The sequence below is a fragment of the Eublepharis macularius genome, chromosome 9, assembly GCF_028583425.1.
Source record: "Eublepharis macularius isolate TG4126 chromosome 9, MPM_Emac_v1.0, whole genome shotgun sequence".
NCBI lineage: Eukaryota > Metazoa > Chordata > Lepidosauria > Squamata > Eublepharidae > Eublepharis > Eublepharis macularius.
In genome coordinates, this window is record NC_072798.1 from 41,478,329 (window position 1) to 41,496,620 (window position 18,292).

Below are 18,292 nucleotides of genomic sequence, written 5' to 3' on the forward strand. Positions count from 1 at the left end.
TTGCAGCAAGAAGGCCCAGACATGCGTTGGGGGGTGGGCATAGGATCCCATCACACACACACACACAACTACGGTGGAGGGCAGCCCAATTATACTGTGAAACATACCCTGGGGAAGAATCACCTCTTCTGCCCCAAGAACAATAGTTTAATGACTGTCTCCAGAGGTGAGAAAATACATTGGGAAAGGTTTCATTGAGCATATCTGGGCAAAACTATAGGTAAAAAGGTGATTAGAAGGGTGGGAGGAGGATGATCAGAAGGGGATGGATGAGATTAACTCAGGAACTCCTGGAAGGCCTCTTTTGTCTTTGGCTAAACATTAGGAAGAACTTTCAGACAAAGCGGTCCCTCAGAGGAACAGGCTTCCTCAGGAGGTAGTGGGCTCTCCTTCTTTGGAGGTTTTTAAGCAGAGGCTAGATGGCCATCTGACATCAATGCTGATTGTGTAAACCTAGGCAGATTATGAAAGGGAGGGCAAGGATTGCGTCGGTGCATAGTTCTCGTGGCCCCTTCTTACAAGCCCAGTGCTGATCACCACTCTTGAGACAGGAACCAATTTTCCCCAGGTCAGTTTGCCTAGGGATCCTGATGGTGTTTTGCTGTTTTCTGGGCATTGAGCAGGGGTCACTGGTAGTGAGGTGGGGGAAAGTAATTCTGAATTTCCTGCATTGTGCAGGGAGTTGGACTAGATAACCCTGGAGGTATCTTCCAGCTCTGGTTCTAAGTCTTTGCACATCTCCGGGGTGTGGGGCAGCTAGCCAGTCTTGCCTCATGACTCACATTCCAGTAATTTTCCAACTCCAGCTAGGTTGGGAACTGTTCTGCCTAGCAAGGCAGCTTCTTGTGCTCAGGGAACATGAGGAGAAGGGAGTTATATTGCCATATTATTCATAAACGGCCCTTTCTGTGTGAGGGAGAGTCTGACTGCTAACACTGTAAAGTAAATATGTAAAGCAAGCAACCTTCGCTTCTCAGCCCTGGAGCTCCCCTGTGCACCCTCCCTGGGATGGATGGATGCTCCACTTCTCCCACACTTAGTCGCTCCCTTTTGGTATACTAGGACAAAGGCACATCATCACCCAACTCCTGTTGCTGAAAGATTTTCTCGAAGTTGTCGTTTCCCTGTGGTCCTAAGAAGGCTAGGAGCAGATAGAAGTTGTAGCTAGCTGTACTGACCCACACAAAACAAAACCCCAAATCCATGTAATTAATTTTTATTAGGGCCAACTCAAATATCACGAAACATTGTGCAAGCTTTGGTGCTCACCAGAGCTCTTCAGCAGGCTAGATATTACAAATAAAAACATTTTTGAAGGGAGGATTTTTCAAGTTGTGTTCTAAAGACCTCCATACCAACTTTCAGTGCATGTGCTGTGCTGTCTTGTTGTTTTGAGCTGTTGTTATTGTTAGATGACAGCACTTGCATTCACAGAAGAAAAACTAAATAGTGAGAATCATCTAACTGGAAAGACAGAAGCCAGCAAAGTCCAAATATCACTCAGAAACCCAGGACAGCCCCCTCCCCTTCTGGTCACATCAACAATACAGGAAAGAAAGGATATTGGAAAATGTGTAGCAGTCTCAAGAACTTGAGCTGTCTTCGGTTTATAAATTGAAAATTGAAGAATCCTCGGTTTGGATTTAAGCTTTTCATGTATTACTGTTCAATGTGGAGCTTTGATGTGCCGTTTGTTGCCTTGCCACATAGCATCCTCTGGACAGTGAGAAAATGTCACACACTCTCTCTTCTGGGCCTTTTGCATGGAGTATACCCAGGGTCAGAAGTCTGAATGAATCCCCAAGAGAGAGTGCATAGAGAACAACACTGACTGGCTTAGCCGCTCCATAATGATCGGGCATTTCCCATTTCATGTCAAATTATTCTCTTTGAAAACTCTAATGTTCCTCAGAAGGTGCAGAATGTTATATTTCTAGACTGAAATGTGATGAACTCAAATGATTACATGATCACGGGGACTGACTTCCATAGTAGTGACTTTCATAGTACTTTGGAGGTATATGCTGGGAATCAAAAAATACTTTCATCTAATCAGTAAATGCTACAACCAATGAAGTCTACTATGTAGAATTAATATTATACAATAATACTTGACCGTTTAGGTTGCATTTTCTTTATTCTGTTTTGTAAAATAATCTGCGCAGCAACCTGAACACCTTTATCATCACTTTTACAACTCTGTTGATTTGGGGGTTATAAAGCCCTTTAAATACCACACTCCAGTTCCCAGTGCTGGCTTCTTACTTTGCCCTGTTATCATTCCACACATCTATAAAACTTTGCACAAAATAATCCTTTTGTTAGATGAAAACTAAATCATAAAAGCCTTAAAGCTTCCACAGAGGATTTTCCTTCGTAGACAAAGATGGTACGTAAATTTGTGCTAGAACTGTCAAAACACCCACCAGGATAAGCTTGGGGCTAATCAGGGAAAAGAGAAACAGACATGTAATGGAAGAATGAACTGATAGCATAATCTGGTTTATACATCTGATAACACTTTTTTTCCTCATAGCTTCTCAGACATCCCCCCAAAAAAGCATACCTGGCCACAGTCATGTGTCACGTCAGAGAGGCGGCCAGGCTGAACACCACTGGGTGGTATTCCAACAAGCAAGCCTTCCCTGGCTGCCTTTAGTGAGACAGTCCAGGGGAAGTCTGACCATCAATTCTGTTGGCTGGACAAAAGAAAGGGCATCCAAAGTTCAGTAGAAAAGTTGCCCTCTCCACTGATTTACCTTTTTGTTTCCTTGCAGTGTAAAGAACTGGTGCAGAATCCTGTCTCTGTATAACAAATGTTTATTCAGAAACATAATACATAGTGTCCTCCAGCCCCAGCCTTCCCTTCCCCTGTAACTAACCATTCCTAGTGAAGCACAGATGTCTGGGACAGGGATCTGCAATTCTGTACACACACAAAAGATCTGCAGTTTACAAGCAGCATCTCCCTAGTAAAGGTAACATTATGATCAGACCAAAATGAATACTCCAGATGAGCAAATCCCACTGGAAACAAGCCTCCTTTCATGTCCCGGAGGCTTCTGCTGGGAGGTAACCAGATGAAACTAAGAGACTGTAGAGATCAAAAGCAAAAGATACAGAATTCACAGAGCAGCAGGCTCTGCTATAAAAGTGATCTAATTACACTACGGGATTTCAGCACAGATTAACAGAAAGCTAACTTCGTAGCTGGAAGGATAGAGATTTAAGCCTGCCAACCCACCCACCCCCAGCCATAATTTAGAGGTAGCTTTTAGTATCCTTCACTTGGATTTAGTTTAAATTAATACATTTGTTTAAACTGTTGACAATTTGCTGTTTTCACTGGGTAACATGATATTAACAAAAAGGAGTGCATATCTCCTAGTGAAGACTGGCAATTCAGTGAAAGATGGACAAAACGTGCATCCTCCTAACTTGTAACTTGGTTCACTCCCTACCTCCTGTTGTATGCCAAACTGGTGTATGTCTCTCAATATCGACTGCATGTGGCACGTTGCTATTTTCCAGTACAGACAAGTAAGCAATAGTGCTGCACAGCAGTAGCGTAGTCTGGCCCAAATATAATGGAGTGTTAAAAGATGCCATTTTCACTATGAAACATTTCTAAAGAGAAGGAGGTGGAAGTTGTTTCTGTGACTGAACTCACCTTAGTGAGCAAGGAACCTTTGCTGTGGAATGAAGGAAGGGCAGCACAGGATGAGAAGCCCTCAAAGCAGTTCCAAGACCTCTAGAAGTTTATTCTCCCAGCAATCTTCATGTTCGGCACACGTTGGCATGAATTTAGATCTGATGAGGACCTCTACTGACTGCAGTGCTTTCAAAGCATAATAAAAGAAAGGTGGATTGTTTTGACCATTCCTGAAAAGCTGAAGGGGAGAGGGAGTAAAGCCACTTTGTCTCATCTTGGAACAGTTGACAAGGAGAGGACAAACAAAGTGTAAAGGACTATTTTACAGCTGAACAAAGCCCATGCATCCCCAGGATGAGAAAGCATCTCTGAGACATCTTCGAACTGAAGACCACATCAGTGTTGAGGCCCTTTCTTCTCTTGCTAATAAACGTTCAACATGACCAGGCAGAGAATAAAAACGTAAGACATGCTATGTTCCCATACCCATACAATTCCTCCCACTGCCTGCACAGTCCCTTCCTTCTTCACAGAGGAGGTGCCTTAACTTACTATGGGATGCTGCATGAACTTAATGTTACAGTTTCAAAATTTGCTAAAGATATTATTAAGAATGTGGAAGTCCAGCCCCACACCTGGTCTCAGACCCAGACACTGTTGCACTGAAAATGAAATGTAGTTTATCACCAGTCAAAAGTAAAAAGACTATCTCGCACTCAAAGGATGCAAGCCCAAACAAGATGCTTGTTGCACACATTGCCAGATGCACCTTTCCTGGCTGGCTACTGCGGGGACTGAAACAAAGGAAGGAGTTACATGGACTAAGCTTGGTGCTATATTTCTCACTGGAGGAAGGGAAGATTAATCCTTTAGAAATATGCGGACAGAAACTCCAACTATGAAAACAGAACACATACATTAGGGAGATTTCTATTGTACAGGAAGGTAGCAATTGTAGAAAAACATAGGTCTCAGCACGGTCAACTGCAGTAACAGTTGTGTTCCTGCATGAGTCTCCCTATTCCCCGTGCTCAATGCATTTTCCAGTCCACTTCTTGCTTTCCACTCCTCAAAGTTTGATTTTGAACTCTGTAGGCTGCACAGAGGAGGAGGTCCCCGAGGATTTGAAGAGTGCCTTCAAGATGGTATCAGGGTCTACCTCAGCAGGTGGATTTGAGGAGGCTGCTACACTTGTCCGACGAGGTTCACCTTCTTTCTTCACTGAGGGGGTGTCGCTTAATCGACTATGGGAAAAAACAAGCAAATTTAATTTCAAGACAGAACAAGGTACTGAGCTGAGCATCCAAGTTTACACTTTTCAGTGGTTTCCAGCCATGGTACCACATAGCTAGTTAAATAGCCTGAAACATTCTTCTGGCTTAAAGCTATCCAATGTCATGGGGAGAATAATACAGAGCAGGGAAGCACATCCAAACCTCTGATCTGTAAGGGTTGAAATAGGGATCAGTTACATTCTGAATCAAAATTCTCCTTCTGATGATTAAAGCTAGCAGTTAACAGGTTGGGTGAAACCTGCTGTAGCCATAAGCAGGAACTACAGCTGCTGCTTGTGCAATTGAAAAATCTGTGTAGCAGGAACAGGACATTTAAAGAGAAAAATGGACAAAGGCTTTTATCTCCCTTTCAACAAACCTCCTTTAACATTATGCTACAGAACAAGGTATTCTATGATGCTGCCAGGAAAAATACCAGTTTTATAAACACAAGGCTATAAACACTTACAGCAAGATGGGTTGGTCAGATGTGATGATATTTCCATTCATATGAAGGTTGCATTTCATCGGTTGCCCTGATGAATGAAAACAAAGGAAACTAAACATTCTAGCATAGAAAGAAGTATTGCACTCATTTGTTAATCACGCTTGGTGAAGGTGGAGTGGATGTCTGAAAAAATGGTTTCCTCTTGTGCCGCGCAATTGCCTCCAATTTGTAGAAGGATAATCAGCAAAGATCAGTGTTCAGACAAAGCAAAATAGGATGTAGCAGGTTAGGGCAGCGTTTTCAGAAAGGTCTGCCTGAATGGCCCGGTAAACATTTGCTCTTTTTTATGTATTAGTACCTCAAAACCAGCCACTATCTCAGCTCAAAACTTCAAGTATTTAACCCAGATGTGTTCCAATCATATAGGAAGCAAAGGAGAGGGCTCTGATTAAATGCCCAAAAGGAATACATGGGAAGGGACTAGTGAATTCCTGTCCCATCCTTAGATCCCCTTCATCTGTCCCCCAACATTCCCTCAACCAGAATTTTCCTTTATGAACTCTGAGAGCTCTTCTTGGATCTGTGACCCAGACTACGTTTCAGTGCACAGCATAGTATCTGTGGCAGAGACTTGGCTATCTGAGAAGTAAGGCCTGGATTTCTGAGAACCAAGGCCTTTTCCTTGTGGCTGATTGTTGTTTTCATTTCTTAACAGAATAACGTCGAGTTGAGAGTCAAAGCAATCTTGCCATGTTATGGAAAACTGTTTTTTTCTTTACAAAAATACCAAGACTGAAGTGAAACGATGGACACACAAACAGATGATCCTAAAGAGATTCCTTGCCATTTCCAACAAGGCTTTTTGCTGTTTTAATAAAAATGAGCAAATAACACAATGCCCAAAGCCCAAATATTTCAGTCAGAGAATATACTCAAAATGAGTCTCTCTCCCTTTAGGGGAGCAAAGGCTTCCTGCATGCTCAGGTAACTGGGCACAGGTCTTGACTGAGTGTCCTTACAGTCCCTAACTGTGAGGCCTCCACAAAAAGGGCAAGCCTGTGACACTATCCCAAACAGTGTAAATTCAGTGGCTGCCAAGCTGAGCACCCGACACTTCCTGGAAATTGACTCTGGGCCTTCCCAGAGTCAGTACTGTCCCAGCAAACAGTAATACCCCTCTTCCCAGTTTCCAACAAGTTCTTAAACAGTTGACACATCTACAATACCATCCAAGAACTCTGGTAGGACATGCTGCTACACTTACCATCCAAACACCTGTTGTTGTATTTCTTATACGCAGTGATGGCATCGTCCTTTTTCACAAACACCACCTCAGCCATTCCAGGGTGCACTAGACGGGCTCGCTTCAAAGCACCACATACACAGAACAACTCCTGCGGAAAGAGCAAATAAATTTATTAGCATTGCTTATTATCTTTAAGACTTACACATTGTAGACCCTTCCCTGGGAGCTCCCACATTCAGAAGTGTAAGCCTTTTTTGACATCCAAGCAGTAGAAAGCTGGGATATTATTACATATTTGAAGGACACATGTGAGACACATATGAAAGTATTAAGATATGGTACACTGTAGATACTAGAACTGCATACAGTAAGAGATACGTAATATGAAAAAATCAAGGCCATTGCAATCAACTGTTGCTTTCCAACTATCACTAGGAGGGGCTTCTTCCCATTACAGGGGATATCATGCGAACTAAGTAGACTAGTTCTGCCTGTTTGGCACAAGTGTCAGGATTCATTCATTCTGCAGGACACCTGCCACCACTGATACCAAAATGTAATTCTAGTGGGGCTGCCGCATTAGTTTGTTGTGGCACCCTGTTTTATTCCAGGATGAGCTTTCATGGACAAGAGCCCACTTTTTCAGAGGCAATGAGGAGAATCCTCATTATGCTGTCATTTTATGTAGGGGATATGAAAAAAATCCAAAACATACATCAGAGTTAACGCACCATGAAATATGGGAAGTACATCACATTACATAATACGACTATGTAAAATTCGAATCTAGTCAAGAAAAACACAGAGATCATTCACTAATTATGCTAATTCACTAGCTAACACCTGCAACAGGTTCACAGTCCAAAGTTCTTTTAGCACTGTTTACACCAAAAGTGATTACTGTATTCACTTCTAAGTTGGTCTTTGGCTGTAATAATTCATTCATTCATTCATTCATTCATTCATTCATTCATTCATTCATTCACTCACTCACTCACTCACTCACTCACTCACTCACTCACTCACTCACTCACTCACTCACTCACTCACTCACTCACTCACAATGAGATAAAATCCCAAGTCTAGGGTGGGTGGGAGATAGCGTGAAACCTCTTAATTAGTCCCAGTTCAGCAGTGTCACACTGTAGTCTCCCTTCTGAGGTCTTCTGTTGAAGGATAGTGACATTCAGGTCAGTAAGAGAGTGGCGTGGAAGACTGAAATCTCTCTCTCCCCCCTGGGTTTCTGAATATTGTGATTTTTTTTTTAATGTTAAACTTTGTCAGTCTATGCTTTTGCGTAAAGACTGGTGTATTTGTATTTGGTACAATAGCAATGTTGACAAGATGATAGCATATAAGGAATAATTTATTTTATTTATTTTGGATATTTCTATGCTGTCTCTTCAGAATCTTGCCCGAGGCAGTTTAAAATCCCCAAGCTATTTAGGGCCTTAAAGGTAAGAAACAGCAGTCTGAGTTGTGCCCAGAAACAGATGGGGTAATCAGTGCACATCCTTCAGCACAGGGATACATGAAACAGATTAGTCCCAGCCTCCAGGCCTCAAAAATATGATACTCACAACGATGTCCTCCTCTGTGACTCGAGGGTGTAAATTGTTCACAGTCATCTTGGTACCTTCTAATGGGCTGAAGGCCGGCTGCCAAGAAACAGACAAATGTGTCATATGCACAGTGGATAGAAAGGACATGGCATGTGTGAGCAGAAAACTTAAAATACTCTGGGGAAGAGGGAAACTGATGAATTGAAGGAGTAAGGCTCAGGAAAGTTCAGCTTTCACAGAATTTTCACTAATTTGCATGATTCCAACTAATCTTTTAGGTTCTTCTTTCATCCAAACATCAGTTATAACAGTTGGTTCTGCTGCTCAAAAAACATGAGCAGGAACTCTCTCTTGGGTCTCAAACTCTATCCATTCAAGTTACTGCTGGGATGCACATTCAGTTCTGCTCTCAGTTCTGGGAAAAGCTAAATGAGAACTTGTTTGTTATGAGTAGGGGTCTGTAGTTGCTACAAAGAAGACTTCTTTTGGATTACTCACCTCAACTGGTGCAGGCTCTTTAGGGGGTTCTTCCTTGGTCACCAAGGTTCGGGACATGTTTGTCAGGGTCTTTGTCCGGATGGGAGAAGGTGGAGATGAGGGGGCTGTATAGGTGTCATTCTGGACCACTTTTGTGAGGGGAACAGTCTTTGATAGAGAGAACTTACTGCCACTGAGCCCAGCCTACATAAATGGAGAACAAAACATCCCTGAATGTTACAAGTGCCAAACCTAGAACTTTTTCCTCTAAGCAGCCAAATGCCAATCAACATCATCTCCCATTCTAGAGAGGTTTAAGTCCAGGAACAAAGTCAATGTGGTAGAAAGATCTGCAGCTGCTTAACCCCTCACTGCCACAGTTCTCCAATGCACTCAGAGACGCACTTAAAAGACTCCTGTATGGACCAGAAGCAATTGTATTTCTAGAGCTCTTTGAAAGGGGTATGTTTCACATTGCATACACAGACATGACATTCATTATAACCATTTAATTTGATAGAATGGAACAGATATTCCCCGCCCCCACCAAACATGCCATAACAGTAAGTAAAGTTCTTCCTGCAGACACTTCTTGGCAGCTTCAGAACAGCAAAATATTTTATTTACATTGTTTACACCCCCCTTTTCTCCACAATGGGGACCCAAAGTGGCATACAACATTCTCCCATCCTCCAGTTTAACCTCAGAACAATCATGTGAGGTAGGTTAGGTTGACAATGTACAACTGGTGCAAGGTCACCCCATGCACTTCTGTGGCACAGCAGGGACTCAGCTTACCAGATCCTAGTCCAGCACTCTAACCACTACATCATGCTAGCTCTGTCACATGATCACATATAGTATGAAGGAGCCAGAGTTACGCCTGTTGCTCATGAAAGGAAAATATTTCACATGGACTGAGGCCATCGCTCAGTGTACACATTCCAAACATTTCTCTTCACATGAAAAAATAGGAGAAACCTACCCTGGCTGACTTCATGTACGCAAAAATGCAGGGCTGTGGCCAATATATTTAGGATCGGGAATTAATTTGGGAAACAACAAAGGACCTGTTCTCAGACTATTAACAAAGAATTAAAATGGTTGAAAAAGAGGTAAGCTGTGTAGAGTACTGCAAGAAGCATATGACAAACTAAGAATTATTATTTTGAAATATTTCCGAAATTACATGCTTAGATTCTGAAATTGCTAAAACAGTACCGAGTGTCACAACGGCTTGTACCATATAGGAGAGATTTCGATAATATGCTGAAAATGTTATCTCTGTTTACAGGTCTGATCATAATGGAAAACAGAATACCACAATACATAAGGCTCCATCATAAATCCATTCTGGACTGCAATGTGCCATTCTGATTGACCATTTCAAAGTTTTAACAGATGCTGACACAAAAGAAGCAATGAAACAAAGGCAATAAAGAGAAGGAAACAACTTCAGTACAGATTACAAAATTAGGTTGCAACCCACAGCCTATTTCTGTCAAAATAATCCTTTTAAGCCCACGGGCACTGTTCCAGAGGAAGTTAGCTGTGGTCTTCAAAAATAAAGGCTTTAGCTTAGAGAGAGGAATAAGCTGCATATGAACTACTAGGCCATGAACTAAAGCAACTAAAAAAAACCTCTCATTACTGTCCCTCTACCCCTCAAAAAGAAGTCCTCATGAAAAACCAAAGGGAAGCGTTTTTTAAATCTATGAAGCTCATTGTACAGCATCCCATGAAGTTTAGTTGTATAAACTGTAAAAAATCATGACAATCTTTTCTAAACCTCTGACTGATAAAGGGCAAAGTGAATTAACAGCATATGATGTGTCATTTCATAACTCACCCAGAAAGTCTGTACAAGACTCTACTGGCAACAAGACATTATTCTATATCTAACACTGAATATGATGCCACAATGCAGATTTTTAAAAAGTCTACTACAGGGGACCACCCAAATGCGGGAATTTTTCTACAAACATGGGAAGATTTGCAGGAAAAAAAACCACTTGGGGAGGGGGTCTGCGAGACTCAGCTGCCATTTAAGTGTTGCCTAACCAGCCTTGCTAAACATTGCTGAACATGTGGCAGTGGCCAGAAGGGTTGGGGTGGGAGAAGAGAATGAGGCGGCAATGAAAAAATTAGAGAAGACAGACAATAGCCAGGAAGAATGGACAAAGCAGAAGAACTGAAGGGACAGAAAGAGGCAATGACATGAAGGAGGAAGGAAGGAAAAAGCAGAGGTGACAATGGGAGGGTTGGGTGGCAAAAAGAGCAGGTGGGGGTTGAGTAAGAGATACAGAAGTGGGAGTTAGTGGATGAATGGAATCCCCTCCCCCCATATTCCAGCTTAATATCAACTTTGGACTGCAAGTAAACACCAGGAGGCCACAAATCACCAAAATGTAAATTCTAAAACTGTCTTCAAGCAATTCAGACATATGGAGGTGCAGATTCAGTACTGATACGAGTGAGCTGGATTTGATTAGAAGAGACCTGGACTTTTGCTCTCCTTTCCCCATTTGTGTTTCCTCCATTTTTGGCCAGAATGCTGATGCCTGCTAATATGTAGTTTGAACAAGTATGCATTACAAGAGAACCTAGAACGAGCAGGATAAAATGCCCAAGCAGTAAGGAGACAAGAAAATAGCAGTGAGGAGACAGGTGAAAGAGAAGACAGACTTTATGCTCTGCAATGTATGTCTACAGATTCAAGGGGACATTTGTTCAGAAGTAAATCTGGAAGCATAATTAAACAGAATTGGGCAGGTCCATAATATTACATATTTGGAAACAAACACAAGGCCAAAAAGACTGCAATAATTTGTTCATTTAGTGTAAGCACAGAGCATGTCAGCATCCATGAGCACATTGGGACATGTGGTGAGGGAGAGGAAAGTGAGTAAACCACCAAGACAGACCCTTACTGCATTATGAAGAAAGCTGTTTGTGGTAGTAATTTTCATCTGTTTGCTAGGAAGGGGAGATACAGTTTCATCATCATCTTCCACATCATACAGGCACTAAAAAATACCAAACAAATGATTTAAGTTAAAGTGGTTTACTTGTGATTTCTGGTTTTTTAAAATGTGAGGTGGATATTCCAAACATGACTAGGCTTTCATGAGGTAAGCTGTTAAATGACTACCATTTGCGTCCCTGGTGACCCTTCAGAATGATCACGTAGACATTTGTTTCAATGCTGTGGCATATAGTATCCAACTGCTATACACTATCCAACTGCCTATGTTAATTTAAGCAATGAAAATATGCATGTAACTTTCTGAAACTACATCTGCAGCCTCTGTAGACACAGAACTTTATGGATATCACAGTCTGTGCTTGCCAAAGAGTTTAAAAACCTGTTCAGCCCATTTACATTGTACCCCTCAAAAGTCCATAATACATTTTAACAAAAACTGCTCAGTGATCTCAAAATCCAAATTCTCCTTGATCTACCTCAGTACTAAGCAGACTAGTACTAGTCTAACCAATTGTCAAATGAAAGGAACTAAGCTAATTGCAAACAAAGGAAATATGACCGCTTGCTTGCTCAGGTCCACTGTGATTTCAAAGAAAACCAATCAGTGGCACAAGAGAGGCTGGGCAGAGAGGTCAGAGGATACTGAAGTGTGAAAAACGCTAGGAGCAGAGTCAGAACCAGAGAGGAAGGTTCCAAAAGTACTCACTATCGTCATAGCAATTTGTCACTGTCAGTCATTGTACATGACCACTAGTGATTTGTCTGAATGAACCAAATGCAGACAACATTCTCAGTCCATGGCTGTAAGGAACCTACGACTATGTCTTTCGTAAAAATGACTGGACTTAAGTTCAGAATTGTGTTTTCAGACTGTGGTGTGGCCTAGCTCAGATATATGGTTCCTGGGCTGTGGAGCAGTAGCTGTGGAGCAGTAGCTGAGTTCCCCAGAGATTTGACCTTGGGAGACTGTTCTCAGAGAGGTTGTATGTTCACTCCCTAGATTTTCACACAGTTGAAACACTAATTAACAGTTCAGCCCCAATTGGCTCTTGTGCTGATGGGTGATTCACCGAGTCCTGAAAAGATGGTTTCTCAACTCCCCCAGTCAGTTTTCTTCAACCAAGGAAGCTCAAAACTGCATGCTGTTCATCACCTGAGCGTGTCCCTGTGCTGAACCAGCCAGGCATTGGAGAGGGCTCATATTTTAATGGATGGTTAAGATAAGCAATAATGGATGCCAAACAGAGATACCTAGGTAGCTAGCTCTCAAGTTTTTAGATAGGCAGATTTTATTATGTAGCAACAGTAAGGTTTTCTTATTTTAATGCCTGTTGCCTGTGTAAGAGTGCTTTATGCTTTTTGCAAACTTTCCTTAAGCTAATAAACCTAACTTTTATTTAAGCTGAGTCTGGAATACATATCTTGGGCATGGGTACACCCTAGAATGAACCCGGAGATTGGAAAGCCAAGGAAGAGCTTTCAGTCTCACAAACAAAAGGGTTTCACCTGCCTAATTGCTGAAGTGGCCATGATCAGTGCTCAGAATTAGGAGGGGGAGATGGCATTCCTGACAATGGCCCATGAATATATTATTTACATGAGGCATGCAAAGGTTGAAGTCATTTGCCAATCTTATAGAACAAGCACACTTTCTGTTCAAAACCCTCCAAATATTTTATAGTAACTGAGCATTTCCCATTCTGCTAATGAATGACACGTACCTGTTTGTGGGTGTGATTGTTCACAACATTGATCTTCATACCTGCAGGGTGAGCGTGTGTTGGAGTTGCAGCCTTCTGCTGTAGTGGGGAGGGGAGGGAAGTTACATCATTAACACCAAAACAGAACATTTCCAGGCCTGAATTTATGGGAGAGTATGAAGCCTATGGTTTATGACTATAAGCAGTGTTGGATCCCTTTGTACCAGCCTGTTTTTGCTTTAAGAAGTACCATCTCTCCCTTTGATGGCACATTTAACTGACATGAGCAGTAGACACAGACATAACAAGATAAGAAATCTGAAACACTGTCTTTCCATAGTAACACTATATCAGCCTTTTCACTCATACACCTAAGAAAATTACAAGCAATTTTTTCTGTAGACTCCCCCCCACACAACAATATGCAAACACATTGCAATAGTATTCCATACTAAAGTAAGCAACCTGAATAGAGACAACATTAACATTGCCCTTATATTTGACTTTGGAGGACTAAAATCAAGCGAATTCACTTGATCTCAAAGAAACAATTTAAGTTTTAGGGAAAGCACCGACACTAGTTTCATCATGCAGAAAATGTAAGTAGGAAGAAGAACTGGGATATCAATGGGATATTAATGGTTTAAAGCTCAAGATTATGGAAGAAAGCAGAAATCCGGAACTCACATGTGTAAATTTCTCTCTCTTATAATTAAACTAGGTTACTGCTTTCCCCATCTTGCTCCCCATGGAGCCATCTCTCTAGCAGCTGACACTCCATAAGGCAGCTGCAGAGCCAGCAACCATAACCTACTTGAATGGTTTTTGTTATCTTCATGGCAGGGGCCACTGTTTCCATAGCTGTGTTTACAATGGCTGCAGCAGGCGCGCTCCTTTTCAAGCTAATCTTCTCTCTGGCATCAACAACTTTGGTCACCTTCTCAACACTCTGCTGCTTTCGAGAATTGAGCATCTCTCGGGCATCCTGTACCTTCCCTATAATTTTGAACCTGGCATCTTTCTGAAGCAGTTTCTCCCGAGCATCTTTCACACCAATTTTTTGCCGGGCATCAGTAACTCCAATCTTTTGACGTGCATCAAATGTCCGTTGGAAACCAGCACTTGATGCTGGCCTGCTAAGAAAAGTTTGTTGGACTCCAATTCGAGATCTGATACCACCAAATACTGGCCTGGTGCTCAGCCTGGAACAGAAACATCAGATGTTACTTGAAATGCAACATTTCAAGAAGTTTAAACAAAAAACTCTCAAGGAAATAAAACAGAAACAAAGGGAGAGAGCCAGCTCCAAACCAGTCGGAAGGAAAAGACTTCAGAGATTTAACATCTGAAGCGAAACCAAACAGCTCTAGTATACATGCAACAGAAAGGACAGCTGATCAGAGAAGAAGCTTAGTCCTGTAAAACAGCCACCAAGTGAATCAAGTTTAACTTTCCTGTTGGTTCCTTAAATAATATGCATATGTTACTCTAGCACAGAGCAGATGTTATTGTTTGCTCTTCCTCACTCCCAAAATTTTGAATTTAGATCCCTAAGAACTGCATTAAAAGGATAAGAAATAACAAATAAAAGGAGATGACTGGGAAATCACCAGGGCTTTTGCAATTTTTTTAAAAATGTCAAATTCATATTGCTATACCAGTTTACCATTGTAATAACAGATGCAGCAGGTTCTCTGGATTACCAGTTATCAATTTTTTAGAAAAATGTTAAGTCTCTAACCCCTTCCTTGGTGGAGACTTGCCTTTTCCCTTATATCTCTGCAAGGGAAGCTGCTAAAGACTTTTTTTAAAAAAAATGAAAGCTGGAAATTCAAGGAACCTACTGAAACTATTACTACAACAGTAGGTCAGTATAGTGATATAAAATTGACATTTTTTAAAAAGACTGAAAACAAAAGACTGAGTGGTCCAGTCTGTCCAGTCATTGAAAAGTGGGTTGAAAGATAATGGGAGTGGTTGGGACAAAAAAAAACCCAAACAAAGAAACATTATGCATGAAGGGAAAAATCAACTCAAAATCAGCTGCCAAAGGAAGATTGGGGTAAAAGTGGTCTCAGAAGAACTGGAAAAAAGTAAGAAAAAAACCCACCAAAGATAAAAAATGTGCACAGAAATCAGGGGATAAACTGAAACATCATGGGGTCAAAACTGACAATAAAAAAAGTGTGGAAAACTCCTTAGAATGCTCGCCTAAGGAGGTCACAGAATCTTCTTTCATCGTTCTTAACAAGATGATGGCTGGGCAGCTCTTCAGAAGGGTGCCAGCCTTCATATACTTGTGGGATGCTTCCAGTCCTTGGAGTCCACCCATCTCAATAATGCTATTTAAAATTGATATGCTATTATAGGGTTTTTTCTTCAGTTTCGTAACTGTAGCTATGATAGGAAGATGCATCAATAGATAACCACATGTTACACCCAGGCCATAGAGCACATGCACACAGAAAGCTCCTGCAGATGTTTAGACCAAATTGCAAGGGGAAGGCAGGATCAGAAGGCCTGGTAGAAGGTCAGAAAGCACTCATCATTTTAGTACTGAACGATTATCGTTTAGAATGTACCTCATATATAAGCTAGTCCCTATGCAGAGCACTTAAAATCTACACTGGATAGATAACAGGCATGCAGGAAGAGTTAATTGAATAAATAAGATTAACAACCAACAATAGAAAGATGGATGAAATCAAACCCATTTATCCCAGCCACTCTTCCTCAAGTCAAATTTTAGATTGTAAGGTCCTTACAATAGGGGCCTGCCTTCTTGATTCCTGTAAAATACAGCTGATGCCACAATAACATTCCCTAACCTTTCCCCACATCCCTATGTTGGTCAGCCAATATAGATTATAAATGCTCAGAATATAGATTATTACATGTCTGAGTTCTTTTTAGTTCCCAGCAAGCAGCTGTCACTTCTAAATGATGATAATCATTACTATTAGGGCAGAACAGCAGCGAAGTACAAAGAGGGAACAACTTTCCTTAAAAAAACCCCAGGCTCTCAGATAAGTTTATTAAGGCAAAGAAGAGCAGTCTGACGAATTGGGAAGATAACTCTTTAGGCTGAGATCCAGAGGAGTTAGCCGTGTTAGTCTGTAGTAGCAAAATCAAAAAGAGTCCAGTAGCACCTTTAAGACTAACCAATTTTATTGTAGCATAAGCTTTCGAGAATCAAGTTCTCTTCATCAGATGCCTGATCAGCTCTGCCCCTATATCTACCCAGGGAATACAATTACAGGACCCAATGGCATCAACTACACTGTCTCTGGCTCTTACAGCTGCTCATCCTCCAATCTGATATATGCCCTCATGTGCCAACAATGTCCTTCTGCTCTGTACATTGGACAAACCAGCCAACCTCTACGCAAAAGAATAAATGGACACAAATCTGACATTAGAAATGGAAACGTCCAAAAACCAGTGGGAGAACACTTCAATCTACCAGGACATTCCACTAAAGACTTAAAGGTCGCTGTGGTTCAACAGAAACCTTTCAAAAACAAAATCCAACGGGAGGCTGCTGAATTGGAATTCAAATGCAAATTTGACTCTGTCAAGCTGGGACTGAATAGAGACTATGAATGGTTATCACATTATCACAGGTAACAGATTCTCTTTACAGAGGCGTGATCTGGGGGAGCCCAGTGACGCCTGGTGTGGGCTTTCGGGGACCACAGTTCTCTTTGTCAGATGCAGCTGGCAGGGAGAGCTGTGGTTATCGAAAGCTTATACTACATAGGAATTGGATACTTTCACTGCTACAAACTAATACGGCAAACTGACTGCACACCAAAAGGAGATGTTTACATTTCCAAGCAAAGGAATGTTTTGATTGCCTCCACGCTAATTGCATTCTGTCTCTTTGTGATATATGTCCCCTTCTTTCCTCTCTCTCTCCCTTCTCCCCTCCTCTTCTGTATCTGCCCAGTTTTGATCAGGCATCTGATGAAGAGAACTTGATTCCCGAAAGCTTATGCTACAATAAAATTGGTTAGTCTTAAAGGTGCTACTGGACTCTTTTGATTTTGTCTTTAGGCTGAGTAAATGCTTGGCAAAGGACAAGCAGGTGCAGAGTAGACAAGAATCTACAACAAAACCAACTTCAGTAGAGAAGGGATGGAGTTTACTATGGGAGAACGAAACAGAGGCTGAAAAGCTTGGAATGAATTTTTCAACTATTCCAAAAGTGAAGAGGCAGGAGTACTACCACTTTCCCAGTAGGCCCGTGGTAGGCAACGTTTCAGCAGTGCCAACGACTAAGCCCTGCGATCCCAAGATTGGCAACACCACAACATCCTTGGAGACGCTGCAAGAGGCGCCCTTCTGGGATTGCACAGCGGCCGAGTGTTTAGGAGGAGCAGCAGCAAAAAGGCATGGGAAAGGGAGGTAACTGAGAAATGTCACAATTCCTCTACAGACCCACATTAGCTACCACCATCACCCCCTACACAAACGCACACCGCATAGTTAATGATTTCCATCCCGAGTTCCAGAAATCCCGCCCCGAGCTCGAAGGCCCAAAAGAGGCAAACGCTCCAGTGGGTTGCAACTGACAATAGACAAACAGAGAGCAGTTCGTGAACCAAAGGACAACACAACTCGGATCTGTGCTGCAACCGACAGGGAGAGTCACTTCCTGCCCCCCCTCAGCTCTGCCGGCGCCCCACTTTCCCTCAGCTCACCTCCCCTTCATGTTTACACTGACGCCGCGCTTCCTGATCAGCTCGTCCAGAGACAGGTCCGCCATATTGTCGCTAGGCCTGGAGACAAGTCGCAGCGACCGAAGCAACCGGACATGAAGTTCAACTATTTCCGGTCTGACGTCACCTCCTTTACCTTCATAGCAAAGGAGACGGGGTGGGGAAGTCTCGCGACTCTGCGAGTAAGCTGGACGTGCACGAGAAAAGAGACGCGGGAGCGAGCCTC

General features: G+C 42.1%; 1 protein-coding gene across 1 annotated transcript; it reads right to left on the reverse strand.

The window, feature by feature from the left end:
* Positions 1–1,200: 1,200 nt before the first annotated feature.
* POLDIP3 (DNA polymerase delta interacting protein 3) lies at positions 1,201–18,141 on the reverse strand. The gene is made up of 9 exons (XM_054988156.1): positions 18,049–18,141; positions 14,160–14,547; positions 13,367–13,444; positions 11,590–11,685; positions 8,681–8,863; positions 8,201–8,278; positions 6,639–6,768; positions 5,396–5,462; positions 1,201–4,896 (listed from the first exon to the last, which is right to left on the reverse strand). Exons 1-9 carry the CDS (start codon positions 18,111–18,113, stop codon positions 4,722–4,724), a joined length of 1,260 nt encoding a protein of 419 aa, XP_054844131.1. The 5' UTR covers positions 18,114–18,141; the 3' UTR covers positions 1,201–4,721.
* Positions 18,142–18,292: the final 151 nt, after the last annotated feature.

Bases quoted from the DNA above. Each gene is read 5' to 3' on its own strand.
- POLDIP3 (XM_054988156.1), bottom strand. From the start codon at position 18,113: ATGGCGGACCTGTCTCTGGACGAGCTGATCAGGAAGCGCGGCGTCAGT. The intron at 11,686-13,366 runs GTACGTGTCATT...GGTATTTTTTAG, and splicing joins ACAATCACACCCACAAACAG to TGCCTGTATGATGTGGAAGA. The intron at 8,864-11,589 runs GTAAGGGTCTGT...CCATTTATGTAG, and splicing joins ACAGCTTTCTTCATAATGCA to GCTGGGCTCAGTGGCAGTAA.